This window comes from Erithacus rubecula (genome assembly GCF_903797595.1).
Source record: "Erithacus rubecula genome assembly, chromosome: 23".
Lineage (NCBI taxonomy): Eukaryota > Metazoa > Chordata > Aves > Passeriformes > Muscicapidae > Erithacus > Erithacus rubecula.
The window spans coordinates 3,913,310-3,933,151 of NC_136675.1; the positions used below are offsets into that span (position 1 = coordinate 3,913,310).

Here is a 19,842-nt window from a genome sequence, read left to right on the forward strand (position 1 = left end):
TGTGGTACTTGAGTTCACAGGGTGGGATGGACCTTTTTGCACTTCTGTACCTAGTGTCCTGCTGAATCCATGGGTGCTTTTATACAACCTGACAGATCACAGCAACCCCACAAGGAGTTTTTATTGTTTTTATATTTAGAGAGCAGCTCTCACCCAATGCCCAGCTCCTGGAAGGTGACTTTCCCCCACCTGTGCTGAAGGAAACTCTTTCCCACTCACATCTCTCAGGCAAACCCCTGGGGCAAGCCTCCTTCCTCACACCCTCACTACTTCCCTGAGTGTTGACACCTCAGTTGGTGAACAAAACAAAATATTGTCCAGTAAAGCACAGAGGAAATGGTGCTGGCTGCATCCATGCAATGCAGGACACACCCACACTTTGTTTTGTGAGCATGGTGCTGCCTGCCTGATCCCTGAGAAGACATAAATAGCATCTTAATAATGCAACTTCCCTTGAAGTTTGTTAATTAAATGGGTATTTGCAGCTCTGTATGGAGTTTTCTAAGGCTTTATTAGGATCTGTAAGTATCACAAGTGAATTATTAATGCTGAAAGGCAAAGATTTACATAGGGATGAAGGCTGTGGGAGATGCTCAGAATCTGGCTGGAAATCTGCTCCAGTCAGACCCTCCTGTCAGCCTGCTCTGAGAGGATGAGGATCTGAATGAGGATTGAGTGAAGCCCTTGGGGCTGGCACGGTGGCCACTCTGCCCAGGCAAGTGCTGGATATGCTCTGAGGAGTTTTGCTCTCTGGGAAAAACAGTATCTCAAACCATGTTCCCTCCCCAGTGTCTCTTGGTTAGTGTTTTTAACAGAAATAATTTCTCTAAGTTTGGCCCACATTTAGTTGGGTTGGCCACTTGCCATCCTGCTGTTTCCCACCCTGAAGAGGAGTAGCAGTGAACCAAGCCCTGCATCTAGTGAAATGCCTGATCCCAAGGATCAAGTGCAGTGTGTGTGCTCTCTGTGTTTACATTTTATCTCTAGAGAAGGTATATTACAGGTCTCTAGGCAGGAGGGTTGAACTAGCTGATTTTGGATGCAGGAGCTGTGCTGGGCAGTTGCTGCTGGAGGAGCTGGCTCACCTCAGGGGGGTCTGGAGACCCCCAGGGCTTGGTGACAAGGTGACAGTGTGGAAAACAGGCCATGAGCAGGCAGCACTGTGTTCCCCCGAGTCCCTCAGAACTGACCCTGCCTCCAGGATGTCAGGAAAATTAACCCACAAACACCAGAGGTTTATGTCCAAAAAGGAGGCAGGCGAGTCCTGTAACTTGATTAGAATAAAGGGAGAGGCCATGGGGCATCCCCTGGGATCTCTCAGATTTTTGGAGGGTGCAGCCTCTTTTTTATCCCAATTTCCATCTCTCTTTCCCCATTGCTGAGGTACCTGAGAGGCACAGACTGCCCAAACACCTGATACCTGAGATTCCCCTCTCAAGTACAACCCTCCCTTTTCATTTTCAATTCTTAGGGAATTCATAATTTTCCCCCATTGCTTCTTTCATCTTTCAATATCCAGTTTCATTTCTCAGCAAACCTACAGTTTGTTTGTAAAGACAAATCTCTTTTCCCATTCATCAGTCAGTGGAATCCATCCCATTGTTTCTTTTCTCTCTCAGTGCTGGTTTTACCTACCAGCTTGTTTGTAAAGACAAATCTGACATTCCTTTCAAAAGGAAACCCCCAACTGCATCAGCCCTCTAGCCCAGCTTTTTGCAAGAATATAAACTCCTAATTGAGATCTTCACCAACACCAGGTAACAAAATCTGTAAATTAAGCTACAGATTGTTATGATGCTAAAATTAACTCCTCTCAGCTTCTCTCCTTGGGGAAGCAGTATAATTAAATTAATCAGCAATGCTGCTTTGGAGCTGCAAGGGAAATGCCTCAAAATGACCCTGGTCCCCTCCCACCCAGGCTCTGGCACTCCAGGAGGCTCCTGCCTCCTCTGTGAGCTGGGAGAGCCCCAGTGCTGCTGCAGCAGCATCCACAGCATCCCCTCACAAGACACCAAATGGGAATCAAGTTGGTTCATCTCCAGATGCTTTTATATTCATTAGCCACATATTAAGTACTGTAAATACACACTTGAGAAGTCAATATATATTTTTATAAGCTTGAGACAAATGTGATATAATATTATAAGGGACTCTGTGTGCATCTCATGTTTGAACTATAGTCAGACATCTCCAGGGAATCTCAGTTGGTTTGGAATATTTAAGAATAATGATAATAATAATTATTATTATAAATGCTAATAAAAATCTATTGACTTTTTTTTTTTTTAATTTTGTATTTATTGAACCACGGTTGAAGCTGGCAATAAAGAGATCTCTAAATACCTGAGTAAAACCAACCTGTCATCCTATCCTGGTTTGTCTGTGTCGGCCATTTCAATGTTCTGGGGGAAATTCTACCTGTCCTGGCTTCACCCCCTGTGCCAGCCCTGCACAGACAGAGGAAGGGGCTCTGGGGAAAGGGGGGCTCAGACAGGGAACCCCAAAGTGCAGCAGTGCTGTCAAGGATGGGCTCAGCACTTGGCAGGCACTGATCATACAGAGGATTTTAAAATAAAATGTTCATTGCATGGTGCTGGTGAAAGCAGCTGCCACAGCATCCAGCTGGCATCACCAGTGGGTTTGTGTTTTGGGGAGAGCAAGGGAGGAGCCAGGGCTCCTCATCTTGCCCCTCACTCCCACCCAGCAGCCTCAGACATGAAATCCATCACTTCCCCCTTCCTTTAGTGGAATTTCACTGCAAAGAGGCTGCACAGACCCATCTGTGGAGAGGCCTGGCTGAGCCATCTCTGCTATGAGAGCAGAGTGTGGGGTCAGAGCAGCCTGGCCTGGCTGCCACTGTGCCCACCCTGCCTGCACAGCAGGGATATGGGCAATAGGAGGCCAGTGTTAAACATGGCAATGTTAAAAAAAAAACCTGGGTCTGGAGAAAGAGCAAGGTTTGAATATGTATAATTGCTAATTATCAGGAAGACTGAGCGCCATTTGTCATGGTAATCAGCATACTGTCAGTTCAAGTGGCACCAGGATGGATGCCCCTCTCCTCCTGATGTTCATCTCCAGGCTCTCAGTGTGCCTGAGGAGCACTGCCCAGGCTGGGACATGGCCAGACCCCCTCAGCTCCTCCTGCCCCCCAGGGCTGGGCTCCCAGGGCCACACTGGGCTGTCCCCAGGGCCACACTGGGCTGTCCCCAGGGCCCTGCACCACCAGCTCAGCTGGGACAAGCTGGGGGCACCCATTCTGGCTGGCCAAGGGGTGCCCATGGTGAGACTGATGTGGGGTTTGTGGCCCAGTGAGGCAGCCTTGGCACAGAGCTGGGTGACCTGGGTGCAGGGTTGGGTGACATTGGAACAGGGCTGGGTGACATTTGGCACAGAACAGTGACACTGGCACAGGGCAGGGTGACACTGGCACAGAGCTGGGTGACTGGTACAGGGCTGGGTGACATTGGGCAGAGCTGAGTGACATTGGTACAGGGTTGGGTGACATTGGAACAGGGCTGGGTGACACCGCACAGGGCTGGGTGACATTGGCACAGAACAGGGTGACACTGGCACAGAACAGGGTGACAATGGCACAGATCTGGTGACACTGGCACAGAGCTGGGTGACATTGGCACAGAACAGTGACATTGGCACAGAACAGTGACACTGGCACAGGAAGGGGTGACACTGGCACAGAGCTGGGTGACAATGGCACAGGGCTGGTGACACTGGCACAGAACAGGGTGACACTAATGTAGAACAGGGTGACACTGGCACAGATCTGGGTGACACTGGCACAGGGCTGGTGACACTGGCACAGAGCTGGGTGACACTGTCACAGAACAGGGTGACACTGGCACAGGGCTGGTGACACTGGCACAGAGCTGGGTGACACTGGCACAGAACAGGGTCCCAGCCACAGCCCCCACCCTGCCCCTTGTCGCTTCGAGCAGCGCCATCTGCACAGCCACAGCGGCCATTCAATCACAGCTGTAAATAACTTCAGCCTTTTTATCCTCCCGAGGCAGACGAGCCCCTTCGGCACAAAGAGCCGCTGTTATCGCTCCGTGCAGGGGCCACCCCCCGGCAGCTGCCACCCCTGAAGGAGCACAGACAAAGCAGAGGAGCTGTGACCTGCCAGCAGCTCCAGATCTGTCCCACTCTCACTGCTCAGGGAGCTGCAGCCGCCTTTTTTCTGCCACCTCTAGAGCCCCAACAGCGGGAGCAAAGGGGAAGGAGGAGAGGTGTGAGGTTATTCAGAGGTTCCTGGAGTTTCTGTAGCAATGAAGAACAAGGTGTTCTCCTCAAGCACCTGCTCCCACACCCCTCTTTTAAGGGTGATGCCTGACTTAAAGGATGTCAGTAATTAAAAGGTCATTTTAATGAGCTCTGGTTTATTGGCAGACCAGACTTTCAGGAGGAATGCTGCACCACTGCTCATAGAACTCTCTGAAAAACAGCCACTTTTTGGTGGTGCTGCAGAGCTGCCAGGGCTGTCCCCACCACAGTGGCAGTGGTGCAGAGCCAGGGTCATGTCCCTGCCTGCTCTGCTGCTGGGCACCTCCTGGGGTGCTGTGACAAATCCCTGGCACCTGCAGCACCTGAGGAGCTGCCCTTGCTCTGCCCTGCAGAGCACTGGTGCATGTGCAGCCATAAACACTTCCATTAACTCCCACAGTATTTAAATTCCCTAATGGGGCTGAAATAGCAGCAGCAGCAGCAGCACATCCCTGTGGGAGCCCTCAATCTTTTATTTCAGAGGCACCCTGGGGAAACGTTTGGAAAAGAACTCAGGACAGGGAAATTCAGGTTTTTCTTGCAAGTCCCTTCTGTATAATGTTCTGCCGCCATGTTCCCAGGGGAATCCTGTGTCTCAGTTTGCTGGAAGCTGAATGCAGTTCAGGTGTGATGGGGCAGCAGCAATGTCCCAGGTCTGTGTGACTCACCCAGCCCTGCATGGCCAGGCACTCCTGAAGCTCTGAGCACAGAGGTGGTGAAGCTCTCCAGGCAGCTCTAGGGATGGTATTCAGCCATGGGGGTTCATGCTGTTAAATATTTTAAGTGAATTCTATTAAGCACTAGGAAGCAAAAAGATTCAGAAGGCAACGAAGAAGCTTTTTGTGAGATTTAGGTGTTCCAGGCTGATGGCAGTTTTTTGTTGGATAAGTGGCTGTAAATACAGTCTCCCAGGGTAATGGAATGTACATCAGGACATTCCTGGACACCTCTGGGGAAAAACAGGCTCAGGGACCCCCAAAATGCTGAGAGTTTCCCTGAGCTGGTTAAAAGCCTCGTTAGCAGTGTTATCTCCTGAGGAGAGCTGGGTGAATCTGTCAGGCACACACTGTCTCACAGCAATGCACAAATCCCTGCTTTGCCTCACAGGAAGAAGGATGTGTTAGGTATCACATCACACTGCATCAAAATGCAAAGTGGCACAATGAATCAAACTCCCCAAAATAAAACCTTCTTCCAAAAATAAGCTTGTCACTGTCAATTTAAGCTCTTGCCAAAGAAGTGTGATTTGGGACAAGTTTATCTTGTCAGTGATTTACAGTAGTGGGTGTGTTTAATCACTACTTCTGATAGCAAGAGTCTGAATAGAAACACCTTCCACTCTCCCTTAAAGGTCCAACTTGAAACCCAGATCCTAAAAAAGTTCTGACACAGCAGAGCTGGAAGGAGAGGGCACAAAGCAAAAATAACTCTGGGCACTGAAGGAAAAGGAGCATTTCCTCCATTCCCACTCCCCCAACACCACAGTGGTGACACTGGGGGACTCTGGGCAGGACTAATGCCTACCTGGCCACTGCACCTCACCACCCTGAAGGGGTTTAGGGGTTGTTTAGAGACAAAATTTTACAGGACTCTGCAGGGAGGGAAGGGATCCTGTCTGGTGAGCAAACTGTGGGAAAGGCATCATAGTGCCAGTCTTGGGAGGGGTGTTTGCCTGGAGAAAGCCCTGATATGCCATGCATGGGCACTAATCCCAGAGCTCCCCTATTCCATCACCAGGGGATGGGGTGGTGGCATCCTCCTGGGCTGTTTAGCTGCAAGGCCAAAACCCTGCCACGTTCCCAGTGCAGCAAGGACAAAACCCTGCCACGTTCCCAGTGCAGCACAGGCAGGTGCCACCAGCCCTGCCCAGGGAACCCCACACTGGCCCCAGCTTGTGGCTGGTGGGACCCTCCAAGGCTGAGCCCAGCAGGGGCTCTGCCACTGGCTTGAGGAATGTTTCAAACAGATAATTTATTTTCATTAGGCTTGTAGCCATACCTCTGTCTCAGTGTTCCTGGTGCAGGTTGACAGCTGTCCTCAGGAATGTTTTAATTGTGTTTCCCTCACTCTGCACAGCTCTTAGCTAATGTGTTCTGGCTTCATTAGATTAGACACCTCTTGTCCTGAGGATGTTGTCATGTTTTCAAATGGCTTCAATCAGCACCTCCCAGGCTCTGGCTATTTCAGGATACAATAAAGCTAAAGCTGATCCAGGCTGGTGAGTAATGGAGGTGCATCTCCCAGCCTGGCTTTAAATTTGCCTGGCTGACATCCCGTGGCTGCTGGCAGAACACAATTAAACCTCTTGTCTTGCAGGCATCGTCCAGGGTTACACAGAGCTCAGGAGGAAGAGCTCAGCAACAGCAACTGGGTTTCTAATGATCTTGTCATTGAGAGCAGCAGAGAGAGATAAATGAAAGAGTGAGAGAGTGATAAATGAAACAGCCAAGATCAAAACTCAGCTCTGCAGATGTCCAGGGCATGGCAGGTTGCAGGCTGGCTGTGCTCATCTCCTCAGATGAGGGACTGTGGGCTGTTAATGTCACAGAAATGCAGAGGGACACACCTGAGCCCCCCCAGCACCAGCACTGGGGGCTTCTCCCCTCAGCATCTCCAGCCATGCTGCTTGCAAAACTCATTCTGCAGAAGGTTCTTCCTGTTGGGATCCCAGAATCCTTCTCCTGCTCGTGTCCCCAGCACCCAGCTGCAAAGTGGCCACAGGCTCAGGATGGAAACTGGGATGGGAAAGGAGCAGCCAGACCCTGGGCTGGGGGCAGAGACTCTCTGGGGAAGGGCTGATGGCTCCAGAACAGCCCCTGCACTGTGTCCCTCCTGCAGCCCAGCACACCAGGCCCAGGCAAGGGCTCTCCTTCCCCAGACACTCCTCTGGCAGCACAATTGCCTCAGCCCTGTCTTCTTATCATCAGCCACCACAATATCAGCATCGATCCCTTTCACCCCACAGGCAGTATTTTGACTTCTGGAATTCATCTTACCTAGCAAGGGACTCTAAATATATCCCAGACAATTTCCTCTCCTCATTTTTAATAATCTCTTTCAGCCTTAAATTCATTTTTGAAAATAAGTACTGGGATGATAGGCTTTTTATCACAGCTGATGGACAATATTCATCACACCTGAGTCCTACTCCTCACAACACACACACACATTCCTTACAGCAGTCCTGCAGCAATTTGAACAGCACTTAATTCATTACAACCCCATCACAGCATGTGCATGCTCCTCTCAGCAATGTCACTGGAGATTTGTCACTTGGCTCCCTGCAGGCAGCTCTGGTCCCACTTTGCAGAGCCACTGTTGCTCCTTGAGCCATGGGACAGGATGGAATGGCCCTAAAGGTGTAAAGGATGCTGCACTGTCCCCACCCTGGAACCCTCCAGAAGGTGGCAGGTAGAAGAGTAGAAGCAAAAACCCCTTTTGTGCTGGGGCAGGGCTGCCACATCCTCCCAACCCTGAGCCCTGCTGAGACTAGAGAGGACCATGGGGACAGGACCAGTGATGCCTCTCTGGGCTCCCAACTGAGTCTGGGTCCCCAGGGCAGCAGCATTTTTAGAAAAACTTCTCCAGCAAATTCCCATTTTGCCAGATATTGCTACCAGGCTCTTGCCCCAACCCTGTTTGGGTGCTCACACCCCTGCTGGGGATACAGGCACAAGGCAATTGGGCACTCATACACAATTAATCTGGTGCTCAGGGCTGAGCTGCAGCCCCTGATCAGTGCTCAGCTCTCCCAACCTCCCCTCACACTGCCCAAGGGCTGAATGTGCTGACCTGGGGAATATGCTGCACCAGCCTGGAGGTTCCCATTGTGCCAAGGCAAAACAAGGCACAGAAAGGCACAGAAAGGCACAGAAAGGTCTGCTCAGGATTCCCTGAGACCTGTGACTGGTCTCTGAGTGTTCTGCTCCCCACTGTGCCTCCATGTGCTCTTGTCTCTGCACTCTGGGCTGCAGCTGAAGCCATCCTGCTCCAGATCCCCGTCCTGCTCTGGCACTTTTTGATCTGCAGGAGCTGCTTGGCCAGACAGAGCTCAGTGCTGGCAGCTCTTGGCAGGGCTTCTTTGTCCAGCAGATTCCCGTGGAGCTGCATTCTGTCACTTTTCTGAGCACTAATGAAGGAACAGAAGCACAAAGCAGGGGTGTCTGGGTGGGTCTGTGCTGTTTGCTCAGTGCTGCCCTGGCTGGGGCCCCTCTGCATTTCCACTGCACTTTCCACTGGCTGCCCAGTTTCTTGTACCCTCATTTGCAGTCAGCAGAGGCACCAGCTGACATTGGGAGAGAAGGACTCCTCAGATGCCATCAATCAGGGGCCATCAGGATGCAGCTTCCTGGGCTCCAGGCCACAGGGTCAGCCTGGGTGGGAGATCTGCAGCTGCATCAGAGCTCTGCTCCTTCCCCTCTCCCAGCACAGCCCAAGCTCTGCTGCAGGGAGACACCTGGATCTGCAAGCTGCCACTGGCCACTGACCCCTCCATCCTGCCTCAGGGCTCTCAGACTATCCCAGGGATAAGCTGGAAGAAAATTCACAAATTTTTTATTTTGGGAAAGTGGAATACATAGGAACACCTGACAGCATCAGATGCAGAGCTTTCCCCCAGATCTCTGTGCTCAGTCTGGTGCTGTAATCGGGTCCCAGCCCTGCTCAGGGTCACCAACAGACCTTACTGACATTTCCAGCTACCACCCCCAGAGCCAAGGAATTAAATTCAAACTGTGCATGAAGCCCACTGGCTGCCCTGCCCAGCACAGCCCTGAACTCTGCACCATCAGCAGGGTTTGCACTTTACAGGGACAAGTGACCCATAATTACTGACCTTTCCCTGGAAAGCTGCTCTGGGCTGACCCTGACAGAGAGCACGGGAGCCACAACAGACCTACAGCAGCACAATCTTCCCCTGGAGAGACAAGGAGGTGTCTGGGATTTTGGTGTCTGTGGGCAATGTTAAAATTAGCAATCCTGTCTAACCCTGCTCTTTGGTGTAATAATGCTTCTGGGTGTGAAGCTCAGTGGTTTGTGGGCAGCAGTTTTCTGAGATAGACAACTGATGCCCTACTCTCATCAGAGACAAGGCTGAAATCTCTCTGAAGCTGCACCCTGTAGGCTCTGCTTCCTCCAGCTGGATTTCCAGAGGACATTTCAGCTTTCTCCAGCCCTGGTGGCAGCCAAGCAGTGCCCCCTCCCCAGTTCCCATGTTATGTTATCTCACTGCAATGGAATTCTCAGCCAGCATGGACTGCAGGTGTGAAGCAGTTTGCTTCAGTGGGTTCATCTGGGAGTGAGCTGTGCTTTCAGAGCCTGGAGCAAGCTTGCTAGAAAAGAACCAGCTGATGAAACAGGGGCCTCACTGGCTCCCTACCTGCCTCTATTTCTCCAGATTCATAGTTTCACATTTCCATTATGAATTTGGGCAGAAATTTGGAGTTCTCACACCCCAGCTCAGCACTCACTGAGCCCCCCAGGTCACAGGAAGCCAGGGGAAGCAGGAATGCTTTTTCCCTGCCAGATACCCAGCACCACACAAGCCCTGATGAAACAGCCACATGCTTTTTTCCTGTGCTGCTGGCAGCTCTTCCTCTGCAGCCTGCTCTCTCCTAAGTTCTCCTAAGGGAAACCTTTTTTGGAAGAGCTTTGGGTCAAGGCAGGAGCTCTGATCTTCAAGATTGTAACTAGAGCATTTCAATCAGACAGTGTTGATTTAAAAGTAACAGGTTTAAATTCTAGTTGATTTTGTTTTCCTGGTAAAGATTTATTTAAAGCAGAATCTCAACTTACACATCCATAAACACAGACATTTTTTATTTACAGCTCAACTAATTGATGCTTTTAATTAATATGTGCACAGAATAGCAAGGCAGATCCATGTGTATATTATTGCCACCTACAGTTAGGACTCAGAACCTGCCAAAACTTCTCAAAGAGAGTTTTCCAAATCCATGGTGTATACATGAGATCTTCCATACAGTAAAATGTTTGCTCTTCAAAGGAAATTAGTGTATGGATGCTGTTCTACAAGCTTTCTCCCATGCTACACCCTGCACCAAAGAGCTCTGATTGCAGTTTTTCTCCCTTTTAACCATGATGCAGGCTGGCTTTGCCAAAAGTAGAACTTTACAAATACAGAAAAGGTTTCAAAGTCTCAACAGCCTTTCTTATAGCCCTGTAAAGAGGCTTAAAACAAGGACAAAGAGGCATCTTTGGAAAGGACAGAGAACCAGCTAACAAAGAAGCAGGCTTCTTTCTAGAAAAAAAATTCTAGGCAGAGTTAGAGAAGCAGAGTTCTTTAATCTGAACATAGATTTTAACATTCCAATCACCAGCAGGCTTTCTGCCCACTTGCTCATCTGCAAGCCCAAGAGAATAGTGACATGGTTTAACTTTGTAAGAAATAAAAAACAAGGAATATTTTTTCTCCTCAAATAAAAAGAAAATCAATTTATTTAGATCCCATTACATATTGTAGGTAGCATAACTAGTTCTTAGCTCCCATTCTGTAGATCAATGGAAGGAAGATACAAATTAGAGCAAAAACTAAATGAAGGCAGCAGTCCTAAACATAAAAAGTATTTACAGAGGGATGTCATTGCTCACTGACTTCCATCTAGGGGTGTTTTTGTGTCGTTGCAAACCTGTGCAAGACAAACCTGAAAGGAAAGAGAAATCAGTCAGTACTTAGAGACACTGGTACAGCCCACAACCACCTGCAGCTCCAGCCTAAAGGACAACTTTGTTTTTCAGCCCTTTTCTCCATCTGTCTGTGTATTCAGCCAGATGTGATGTAAAGCTCCTGCTTCTCCTTCCCTGCTCTGTGCTGCTTCTTCACCTCTGCCATCAACCAAAATTCAAGACAAGGGGCCAGGGGGAAATAAAGAGTTTCTATTGCACTCAACAGTCCCCTGACTGATGGCAGAGGGACAGCACTGCCTTAGAACTTCAGGTCATGGCTGACACAGACAGACTTACTGACAGGTTCTTCATGAGCCCTTGGGCCTTGGGGTTCAGCTGAAGAAAATTCCTCTTGGTCAAATCCTTTGCTGTCAAACGTATGCTCTGTGGGAACAAACTCAAATGTCAGGTTTTCTGCCTGCTCAGCTGCAGTAGCTGGAGATAGTAAAAAAGTTAAATTAAAAAATAAAAGAGATTAAGATCTAAGTATAGACAGGCAGAGAACTACATTCAGCTAAAAGAGAAGCTCATCTCACACCTTTCCTGCAAGGCATTAATGCATTACTGGCTGTGGTGTGTGGGGGTCCAGCAGTGGTGGTTTTAAACAGGTTGATTTTTGGTGAAGGGGGGGGAAAGCAAGTGAGTGGATGATTTTTTGCTGTGGTGTGTGGGGGTCCAACAGTGGTGGTTTTAAATAGCTTGATTTTTGGTGGGAGGGGAAAAACAAGTGAGTGGATGATTTTTTGCTGTGGTGTGTGGGGGTCCAGCAGTGGTGGTTTTAAACAGGTTGATTTTTGGTGAAGGGGGGGAAAAGCAAGTGAGTGGATGATTTTTTGCTGTGGTGTGTGGGGGTCCAACAGTGGTGGTTTTAAACAGGTTGATTTTTGGTGGGAGGGGAAAAACAAGTGAGTGGATGATTTTTTTTTGTGGGTGCACTGGTGTTTGGCCAGCATCAAACCCACTACACTTCCACTACTGCTGCTTTAAATGTTTTAAACTCAATGCACAACAAAACACCCTCCGATTCTATTCCAACCGGCTTGAGCACGCCCCACTTCTGACAAAGAACTTAAGGACTTTTTAAAGCTCAACCAGCTGAAGACACAAGAGAGGGTGAAGCAAAGCTGGTGAGGTGTGTGTGCAGCTGCTGGGTCAGGATTCTTACCTGTCCCCCCCCCAGGGGCAGGGTGAGCACGGCGTCCCCGCTCTCGGCCAGGGGGCTGCCGTTGGCAGAGACGCTGAACACGCGCTCGTTGAGGGCGGGCGTGCGCAGCCCCGGCGTCTGGAACAGCCTGAAACACAGGGCAGCACACAGGGACATCTGCTCACTGCACTGCAGGCTCACAGAGCCACTCAAGGCTCTGCTGGGACAGGAAAAATGGGTTGATTTTCTCTGTTGACAAACCTGGAGTCAAATCTGGGTGTGACCATGGAGGTGCCTCCGCGAGCGCAGGTTTCAGCCGTTCTGCCGGTGGCTGGAGTGATGAAGCTGTTTTTGCTGGAGCTGTTAAAAGGAAATTAATATCTGCACATAAAATGAGCTTTAACAAATGTACAGGCACTTGTCACAGGCTTGAAGAAGGTCACCACCACTAAACCCAGGGGTTATTACTAACCTGGGGACAACTTGTTCTCACACAAGAGGCAGTTGTCCATCTTCCATTCACATTCATTTTTCCCTGTAGTGTGGCAAAACTCTCCCCCCTGCCACTACTGAACCAAAGACCATCCCACCAAAGAGAGATATTTATATTTACTCTCTCATTCTCCATTTCTAGAGATGAGAGACATCTCTGTTACCTCTTGCTCCTGTACTTCACTCTGGCTGAGGGGGGTCTCCTGGCCACGGGTGGCTTCTTGGTGGATGCCTTCACCTGAAGCACACATCACTCACTACATCAGTTACTTCCCTCTGAGTCCACACAAACAGATGCTTCCAAAAATGTTTTGCTCAGTCCCTTTCCATAGCACAAGAGCCCAGAACAAACACCATTCAAGGCTCTGGGACCTCCCCCCATTGCTGTTTGAAATCCTCCTCAGAGCATCCTGCACAGCCCTAATCACCAGCTCAGTCAGCAATTTATATCCTGAGAGCAATGCCAGCCCAGAGAACAGCCATTCACCTTGGCAGTTCTTGGATTGATGTTCTCAACCTCTGTCTCTGAAGGACACTGGTTGTCAGCTCTGGATTTTTTTGGCAGAGGAAGCAATGGAGGCTCTGCTTCCTCAACAGCTTCAACACTCCGCTTGAATTTCCCCACTAGGAAGAGAAAATAATAACTTTACTTTATCATTTAGCAGGGGAGGAAAACAGCTACAAGCAGCTTTGGCAGCAATTTGCTTCAGAAATCCAAATTCCAGTGCAATCCTGATGGTTGACAGAGCACTGGTTTGGAGTATTTTGAATGTTTTAATGAAATTAATTAGAGGTACTGCGGGCAGAAGGGATAAAAGTAGGATTATTTTCCTAGTTTAAACATACTGAGGGATGTGAGCAAGAACTGAATTATTATTCACATTAAATAACCACAACATGCTTCCACCTCACCAATCACACCACAGTGCTTGAACTCACCTTTCTTGACAATGTCAAACGGGGCATTGATAACTCCTGCTGTCAGCTTGTCTATTTCTGCTATTTCAGAGTCTGCCTAAAATTAAAAACATTTGTGGCACCTTTGGGATTGCTGGCAGCCCAAAGTCCTTGTAAGTCAAAGTTATAGAGCAAACCCTAAAACATTTTACAGCCAGATCAGCTCCATATTTGCTGTTGTGCTCACACTGTGCCCTTTCAGAATCTCTGCATGCCCTCAGGACTCAGTGCCTGGGTGGCACTAAAACAGTTTGGAAATGCTTTCTTATACTGCAAAATGCATGTATCCTCAGGGATTGGGGGTACAATCCAGCAGATAAGGAAAGATCAGCAGGGAGCAGCAGGACCGTGTAAATCTCATGTATGATACAACAAGCACCTCTTATTGCTAAATTTTAAATAAACATTAGTGAAAATATTGATGTAACAGGAGCAGTGTGTGATGGCTCTAGTGAACTTGGTGTTGGAAACCTACCATAGCCACCTCTTCCAGCGTCTTTCCACTTTCTTCTTTAGCTAAAAAGAAAACATTTCAGACAAATCAGGACACGTCTGGGACAGCTCCCGCAGCCCAGCAGGGCTGTCACCCTGTGCAAAACCCAGCACAAAGCGGTTTCCAGCCCCAGAGAACAGGAGCGGCTGCAGGCAGGGCAGATCCCGGCTGCTCCCTCATTCCCGCTGGGGTTCATCATCCGGCCCCGCTCCGCACCGAAGAATTCCAGCCAGTTCATCTGGCGGATCTCCATCGGCAGCCGCAGGATCGCCAGGTCGTAGCGGTTCTCCATCTCCTTCACCAGGCGCTCCCCGTCCGCCCGTATCCGCTCCAGCCGCCGCTTCACTGCGGGGACACGCGGCGTCAGCGCTGCCCCGCGCCAATCCCGCTCCCCCTCCTCCCTGTCCCGGTCCCGCTCGCACCCTCGCGGTCGAAGTCCTTGAGGAAAGCCGCCAGTTTCCTGCTGCGGGAGCTGGAGCCCTTCTTCCTGCCGGGAGCCATGGCGGGAGCGGCGCCTGGTTCGAACCGACCGCGGCGTGATGACGTTGCAGGAGCGCCTGGTTCGAACCGACCGCCGCCGGCCCCAGCCAATAGCGGCACGGCACGGCGCGGGGTGATGACGTTACAGGAGCGCCTGGTTCGAACCGGCCGCCGCCGGCCCCAGCCAATGGCGGCGCGGCGCTGGCTGATGACGTCAAGGAGCGCCGCGCGTCGCTGAGGGCGGCGATGATGGCGGCGCTGGCGGCCGCGCTCCGGGCCTGGGCCGAGGCGGCGGCGCGGGCGGAGGAGGCGGCGCGGGCGGCTCTGGAGGCCTCGGCCCCGCTGCTGGGCTCGCTGGCGGCGCTGGCCGCGCAGATGCGGGCGGCGCGGCGGCTGCCGTGGGACGCGACGCCGCTCGGCGCCTTCCCGGAGCTGCGGGCGCGGCTGTGGCAGAAGCAGCGCGGCGCGGCCGAGGCGCTGCTGGAGCAGCTGGGCGGGCGGCGGTGAGGAGGCGGCGGGGGCAGGGCGGGCTGTTATTTAGCAAAATTTCGATTGGTTTATATAGGCAGATCAAGCAGCGCTGTGGAAAACGTGAGGGGTCACCGCCCAACTTGGTTTGCAGCTCCCTTTTTATAGTCTGGTTTTCCTTGTAGTAATCAATAATTGTTATTGTTTTGTTGTGATAATTATGCAAGGTAAGCAGTGGTGGGCAAAGAAACTTCGGAACTTCCTTGGGACAATTGGTCATGGAACCATCTGGTCTTGGTAGATAAAAAACCAGAAGAAGTGGGAACCTGATCTTTAGCAGATGGTTTGCGATTGATCACACAAAGTCAGGAAATCTGATTCTGCAAAAAAACCTTTCAGACTATGGAAAACCATTTTTTTTTTCCTTTTACAAACTGGTATGCACAATATTCATAACAGGGAGATTTAAACAGAGTGGGCTTAATCACCTATTTCTCTTTATCTAGGTCCATGTCCTTTTCTTATTTTAAATCTAATAAGTTTGTACAAGCTCCAAAATGTTTCTGATTCACGCGAATCATTTATCAGTTATACCGTGTGCCGGCAGGGAGGAGCTGCGGGCCGTGCGGGACGCGGTGGGGAGCGCGGCCAGCGCCGTGCAGCGGCTGTACCGGGAGCAGGACCCGGCCAAGGAGCGGCTATACCGGGAACGGGACCCGGCTGAACTGCGGCTGTACCGGGAGCAGGACCTGACCGAGGAGCGGCTGTACCAGGAACGGGACCCGGCTGATCCGCAGCTGTACCGGGAGCGGGACCCGGCTGATCCGCGGCTGTACCGGGAGCGGGACCCGGCCGATCCGCGGCCGTACCGGGAACGGGACCCGGCCGAGGAGCGGCTGTACCGGGAGCGGGACCCAGCCGAGGAGCGGCTGTACCGGGAGCGGGACCCGGCGGAGCTGCGGCTGTACCAGGAGCGGGACCCGGCTGATCCGCAGCTGTACCGGGAGCGGGACCCGGCCTATCCGCGGCTGTACCGGGAGCAGGACCCGGCCGATCCGCGGCCGTACCGGGAGCGGGACCCGGCTGATCCGCGGCTGTACCGGGAGCGGGACCCGGCCTATCCGCGGCTGTACCGGGAGCGGGACCCGGCCGATCCACGGCCGTACCGGGAGCAGGACCCGGCTGATCCGCGGCTGCCGGCGGCTCTGCGGCGCGGCCCGCGCTGCCCCTCGCTGGCCGATGTGTTGGAAGGGCTGCAGGATGTGGAACGCTGCTACCGGCGCCTGTATCCTCATGGGGGGCTCTGGGCAGCGCTGGGGGGATGTTTTTCCCTTGTTGTCCTTAACGGGTAGGAAGGTACTTGGAGAGCAAACTGCTCCTGCAGCGCCTCAGCCTGGACAGCCTGGCAGATGTGGAAGCGCTCCCGCAGTCCTGGGAGAGGATTCTGGAGCACTACAGAGAAAATGATGTTGTTAAAGGTAATTATGTGTGCTGTTTGATGGGTTTGATGTCCCCTGGGGCCAGGTCTCAGCAGCAGTGGGTGGTCCTTCTCAATCAATCTTTGTGACCTGCTCTGAGATCTTGGACAGCTTTATTTGAAAGTCCTCACCTGGGCACAGCTGGAAGCAACATTCTCACAGTGTAGCAAGGGCTCAGTGACCCCTTTCACTGCTCAGTCAGTTTTACTCTTTTCAATTGCCTTTAGAAACAAGGTTTTGGGATACAGAGTACAGGTAAAGCACATTAAGCTGACAGGGTTGTTGTTTTCTCTCTGTCTCAGATACACTCCTGAAGGTCTCACTGTTTGTGGAGAACCATCAGGAGGTGAGCTGCTCCCCTGGCTCCTGACAGGGCAGCAGGGACTGGCCCTGCCCAGCTTCTGGTGTGTTCTGTGCTGCTGCAAAGGCAATGAGGAACTGAGGGAGCCTTCCTGGTGCTTTTTGGAAGCTGAATGAGTGGAGTCTTGGCCTCAGCATGAAATGCTTGAACTGTGCCATTTTCAAGTGGAAATGGCTTTGCTCTCTGAAGAAGAGGCTGAGCTGGAAAAGCCATGAGGATGGAAAGGAGTCACCTCCAGCTGTGGAATTTGTCCTTTTCTTCTCCTGATGTGGATGTTTTGTATCATGGAAAGAATGTTCATATTTACTTACATGAGGTGCTGCAGATGTGTAACAGAGTCCTTCAGGCTGGTGCCATGAAAGGTGTTTGGGCTCTGTCCTTAGAAATAAAGAAAATATGTCTGGTTAGGGCACCTCATGCCCTTGGGCAGTGTGCTTGCATTCATCCCACCTGGGCATGGAGGAGGAACAAAGCAAATCTGTTTTGAAAATGTAATTATGGAGGTGCACAGATGCCTGAGTTCTGACACAGGCAGTTTTCAAGGGTGTTGTAGCACACTGCTCTCTTACCACTGAAATAATCTTAAAATATCACTGTGGTAGGCACTGCTGACAGTTCTGGGACACCTTTTGTTGGCCATGGCACTAATCTTCTGAACAATTCTGGGAAGCAGTGGGATGTTTGTCTCTGAATTATCTGCTTGGTGAGGAGCTGCAGCTTCTCAGAGAAAGCCAATAAAGAGTTGCATTGGACACAGTGTGGGTGTGTCTGTGCTCACATTCCTGTGTCCCCAAGCCAGGGCATCCCCTTGGCCACCTGAGGGCACTGCATGACCCACAAACAGCAGTGCTGGGGGGTGCCAGGGGTGGGAAAGTGCTGGGGCTGCCATCAGTGTCAGGGCCTTCACCAGTTCTAATTGCAGCTCTTCACACACAGTTCAAATTGCAAAGAAAACCTGCTCTTGGCACTGGGTGGAGGTGAGGTGGGTTCTGCTGCTGGCAGGGCTCTGGCTGTACAGCCCTGTGCTCCTCACACAGGGTTTGGAGCACAGCTGATGGCTCTGGGTGAATCTGGGGTGTCATCCTTGCTCAGGCTTGGATACAGAATTGCTTTTGCATGTGTGTGCACTGTACAACCCTTCAACACCCCTCTTCTGTCATCCTCTCTTCAGGACAGCTACACAATGAACAAATGGATTTAACTTCTGGAAGATGTTCAGCACAGTTCAGTGGTGGCCCTTCTGCTTCTACCAGATGTTTGGGTCCTGATGTCTGTCTTTGTGCTAACAACAGCCTTTGTAAAAGTGCTGAGGGAGCATTCTGCATTGAAAGTGGCCATGCCCTGACTCTGACTGACTGAAATGGGGTGAAGGAGGTACTCATTGAAGTTTTGGTGTGATTAATTTCTCTGTGTTGTTCCTGGTTGATGGGCCATGTCATCAGTTGCATTTGTCTGTATCCTTCTGCAGGGTGCAGGAAGTCTCTGCATCAGAGTGCTCTAATTGGGATCAGCTGTAGGTTTGTTCCATTCCAGATCTGGATGTTCTGTCAGGATGGCTGCCAGGGACCCCATTGCTATTGAGGACACAGTTCCTTATGTGTGCAGAGTTGCCCAGGAGTCACTGTGGGTTTGAGTTTGAGCAGAGTCAGGGTGGGCATTCAGCCTTCCAGTGCCATGTGTTGGCAGGCAGGTGGAAAAGCCACTCCTGCTCCTCTTTGCCTGGCAGAGGCTGAGTCAGACTCCTGCTCACAGCACAGGGGGGTCTCTGGGTGCCAAATTTCAGCACCTTCCTGAGGACCAGGACAGCAGGGAGGTGAGTGAGAGCAGCAGCTGCTGCTCCAGCTGCCTGGGGAACCAAATGCAGACTCAGGGTGATGCCTTCTCCTTGGTCCTAAAACTAAGAGCCAGGCACAGTTAATGGGTAAAATAATTTTATTTTGGTATTTAAGAGGGATCCTTATGATGCAAGACTTCATCAAGGTGGAGTGTGCTGAAATGTACACCCAATAGATTGTGTATACAATTTTATAGATTTTGAAAACTGATATATCTATTAAAGATGCTTCAATGAGAGACTTGAATGAACAGAGTGATATTTTCTCATCTCAAAGTATTCCCTCTTGGGTGGGCTTAATCTTAGTTTATAGGATGTATTTTAGAGGGGCTTTGGTTTTTCAAGATAGCATAGGGCTTTCCAGCTTTCAGCTGCTTGGATGTTTGGTTTTCTACCTTAACAGAATGCCAGGACTGTGTTAAGTTATCAGACTTAAGGAATTACAAATATGTATGCTAAGAGCACTCAGAATGCATAAAAGGTATCTAAAAAAGCAAAAAATCATCATGGCATCAAGAGACTCCAGCCTGTGCCATACCTTAGTGGGGCTGTGGGTAAGGCAGAACTAAAGACACTGAGTCCAACTGGTAAAATATATGTAACCATAAAAATAAATCCAAGTACCTTTATTTTTGGAGTACAGCTCTTAAAGTATTCTTGCATGGAGATCTCTTTGAGGAATGTAATAAAATGCAGTTAGCAGCTGGAGCTACCTTGTTAAAGGAAAATTGTCAGGAAACACAGAGCTCACACTTTGATTTTCAGCTCTACCTCCTGCTAACTCCATTGGAAAACACTTATTCTTCACTTACAGGAAAAGCACAAATGAAATTCAGTTACTAAATTCAAATGCCCACAAACATTTATGAGGAGCACCTGACTTGTATATGGTTGTTTTGTTTCCTCCCACGGGGTGGGTGCTGTCTTCTGCTGCAGTGGGACCTTTGCAGTTCTGCTTAGAAATGGGGACCTGCTGTTGGAAACATGAGACTTCCAAAACAAACCCAAAAGCTTTTCTTCAGCCTGAGCTCGTGGATTTGAAACAGATTTCAAAACTGAGTGTATTACAAAAGTCCACAGTTATGGAAAAGACAAAGGATTTGGCACCTGAACTGAAGTGTAAAGTGACTCCAAGGCAGAAATATGTGATAAAAAGCTTTGTGATTAATT

General features: G+C 50.4%; 2 protein-coding genes across 2 annotated transcripts in view; one reads left to right on the forward strand and one right to left on the reverse strand.

The window, feature by feature from the left end:
• The window catches only part of AIRIM (AFG2 interacting ribosome maturation factor), a 44,079-nt gene extending 26,485 nt beyond the window's left edge, over nt 1-17,594 (forward strand). Inside the window, exons 2-6 of the mRNA XM_079325614.1 lie at nt 14,771-15,034; nt 15,607-15,679; nt 16,175-16,284; nt 16,356-16,477; nt 16,780-17,594. Of these exons, the coding sequence (XP_079181740.1) occupies nt 14,778-15,034; nt 15,607-15,679; nt 16,175-16,284; nt 16,356-16,477; nt 16,780-16,847 (630 nt within the window). The 5' untranslated portion in view covers nt 14,771-14,777 and the 3' untranslated portion in view covers nt 16,848-17,594. The remainder of the gene's footprint in view (nt 1-14,770; nt 15,035-15,606; nt 15,680-16,174; nt 16,285-16,355; nt 16,478-16,779) is intronic.
• On the reverse strand, nt 10,720-14,581 carry CDCA8 (cell division cycle associated 8). Its single transcript, XM_079325600.1, has 10 exons — nt 14,474-14,581; nt 14,268-14,396; nt 14,034-14,074; nt 13,541-13,616; nt 13,089-13,225; nt 12,766-12,839; nt 12,371-12,469; nt 12,131-12,257; nt 11,263-11,349; nt 10,720-10,943 (listed from the first exon to the last, which is right to left on the reverse strand). Exons 1-10 carry the CDS (start codon nt 14,550-14,552, stop codon nt 10,887-10,889), a joined length of 906 nt encoding a protein of 301 aa, XP_079181726.1. The 5' UTR covers nt 14,553-14,581; the 3' UTR covers nt 10,720-10,886.
• Nucleotides 17,595-19,842: the final 2,248 nt, after the last annotated feature.

Excerpts from the sequence above, each read along its gene's own strand:
- CDCA8 (XM_079325600.1), bottom strand. The coding sequence starts at position 14,552 with ATGGCTCCCGGCAGGAAGAAGGGCTCCAGCTCCCGCAGCAGGAAACTG. Across the intron at positions 14,397-14,473 it reads CAAGGACTTCGACCGCGAGG|TGAAGCGGCGGCTGGAGCGG; the intron begins GTGCGAGCGGGA and ends GTGTCCCCGCAG. Across the intron at positions 10,944-11,262 it reads GGCTCATGAAGAACCTGTCA|GTTTGTCTTGCACAGGTTTG; the intron begins GTAAGTCTGTCT and ends CTTTCCTTTCAG.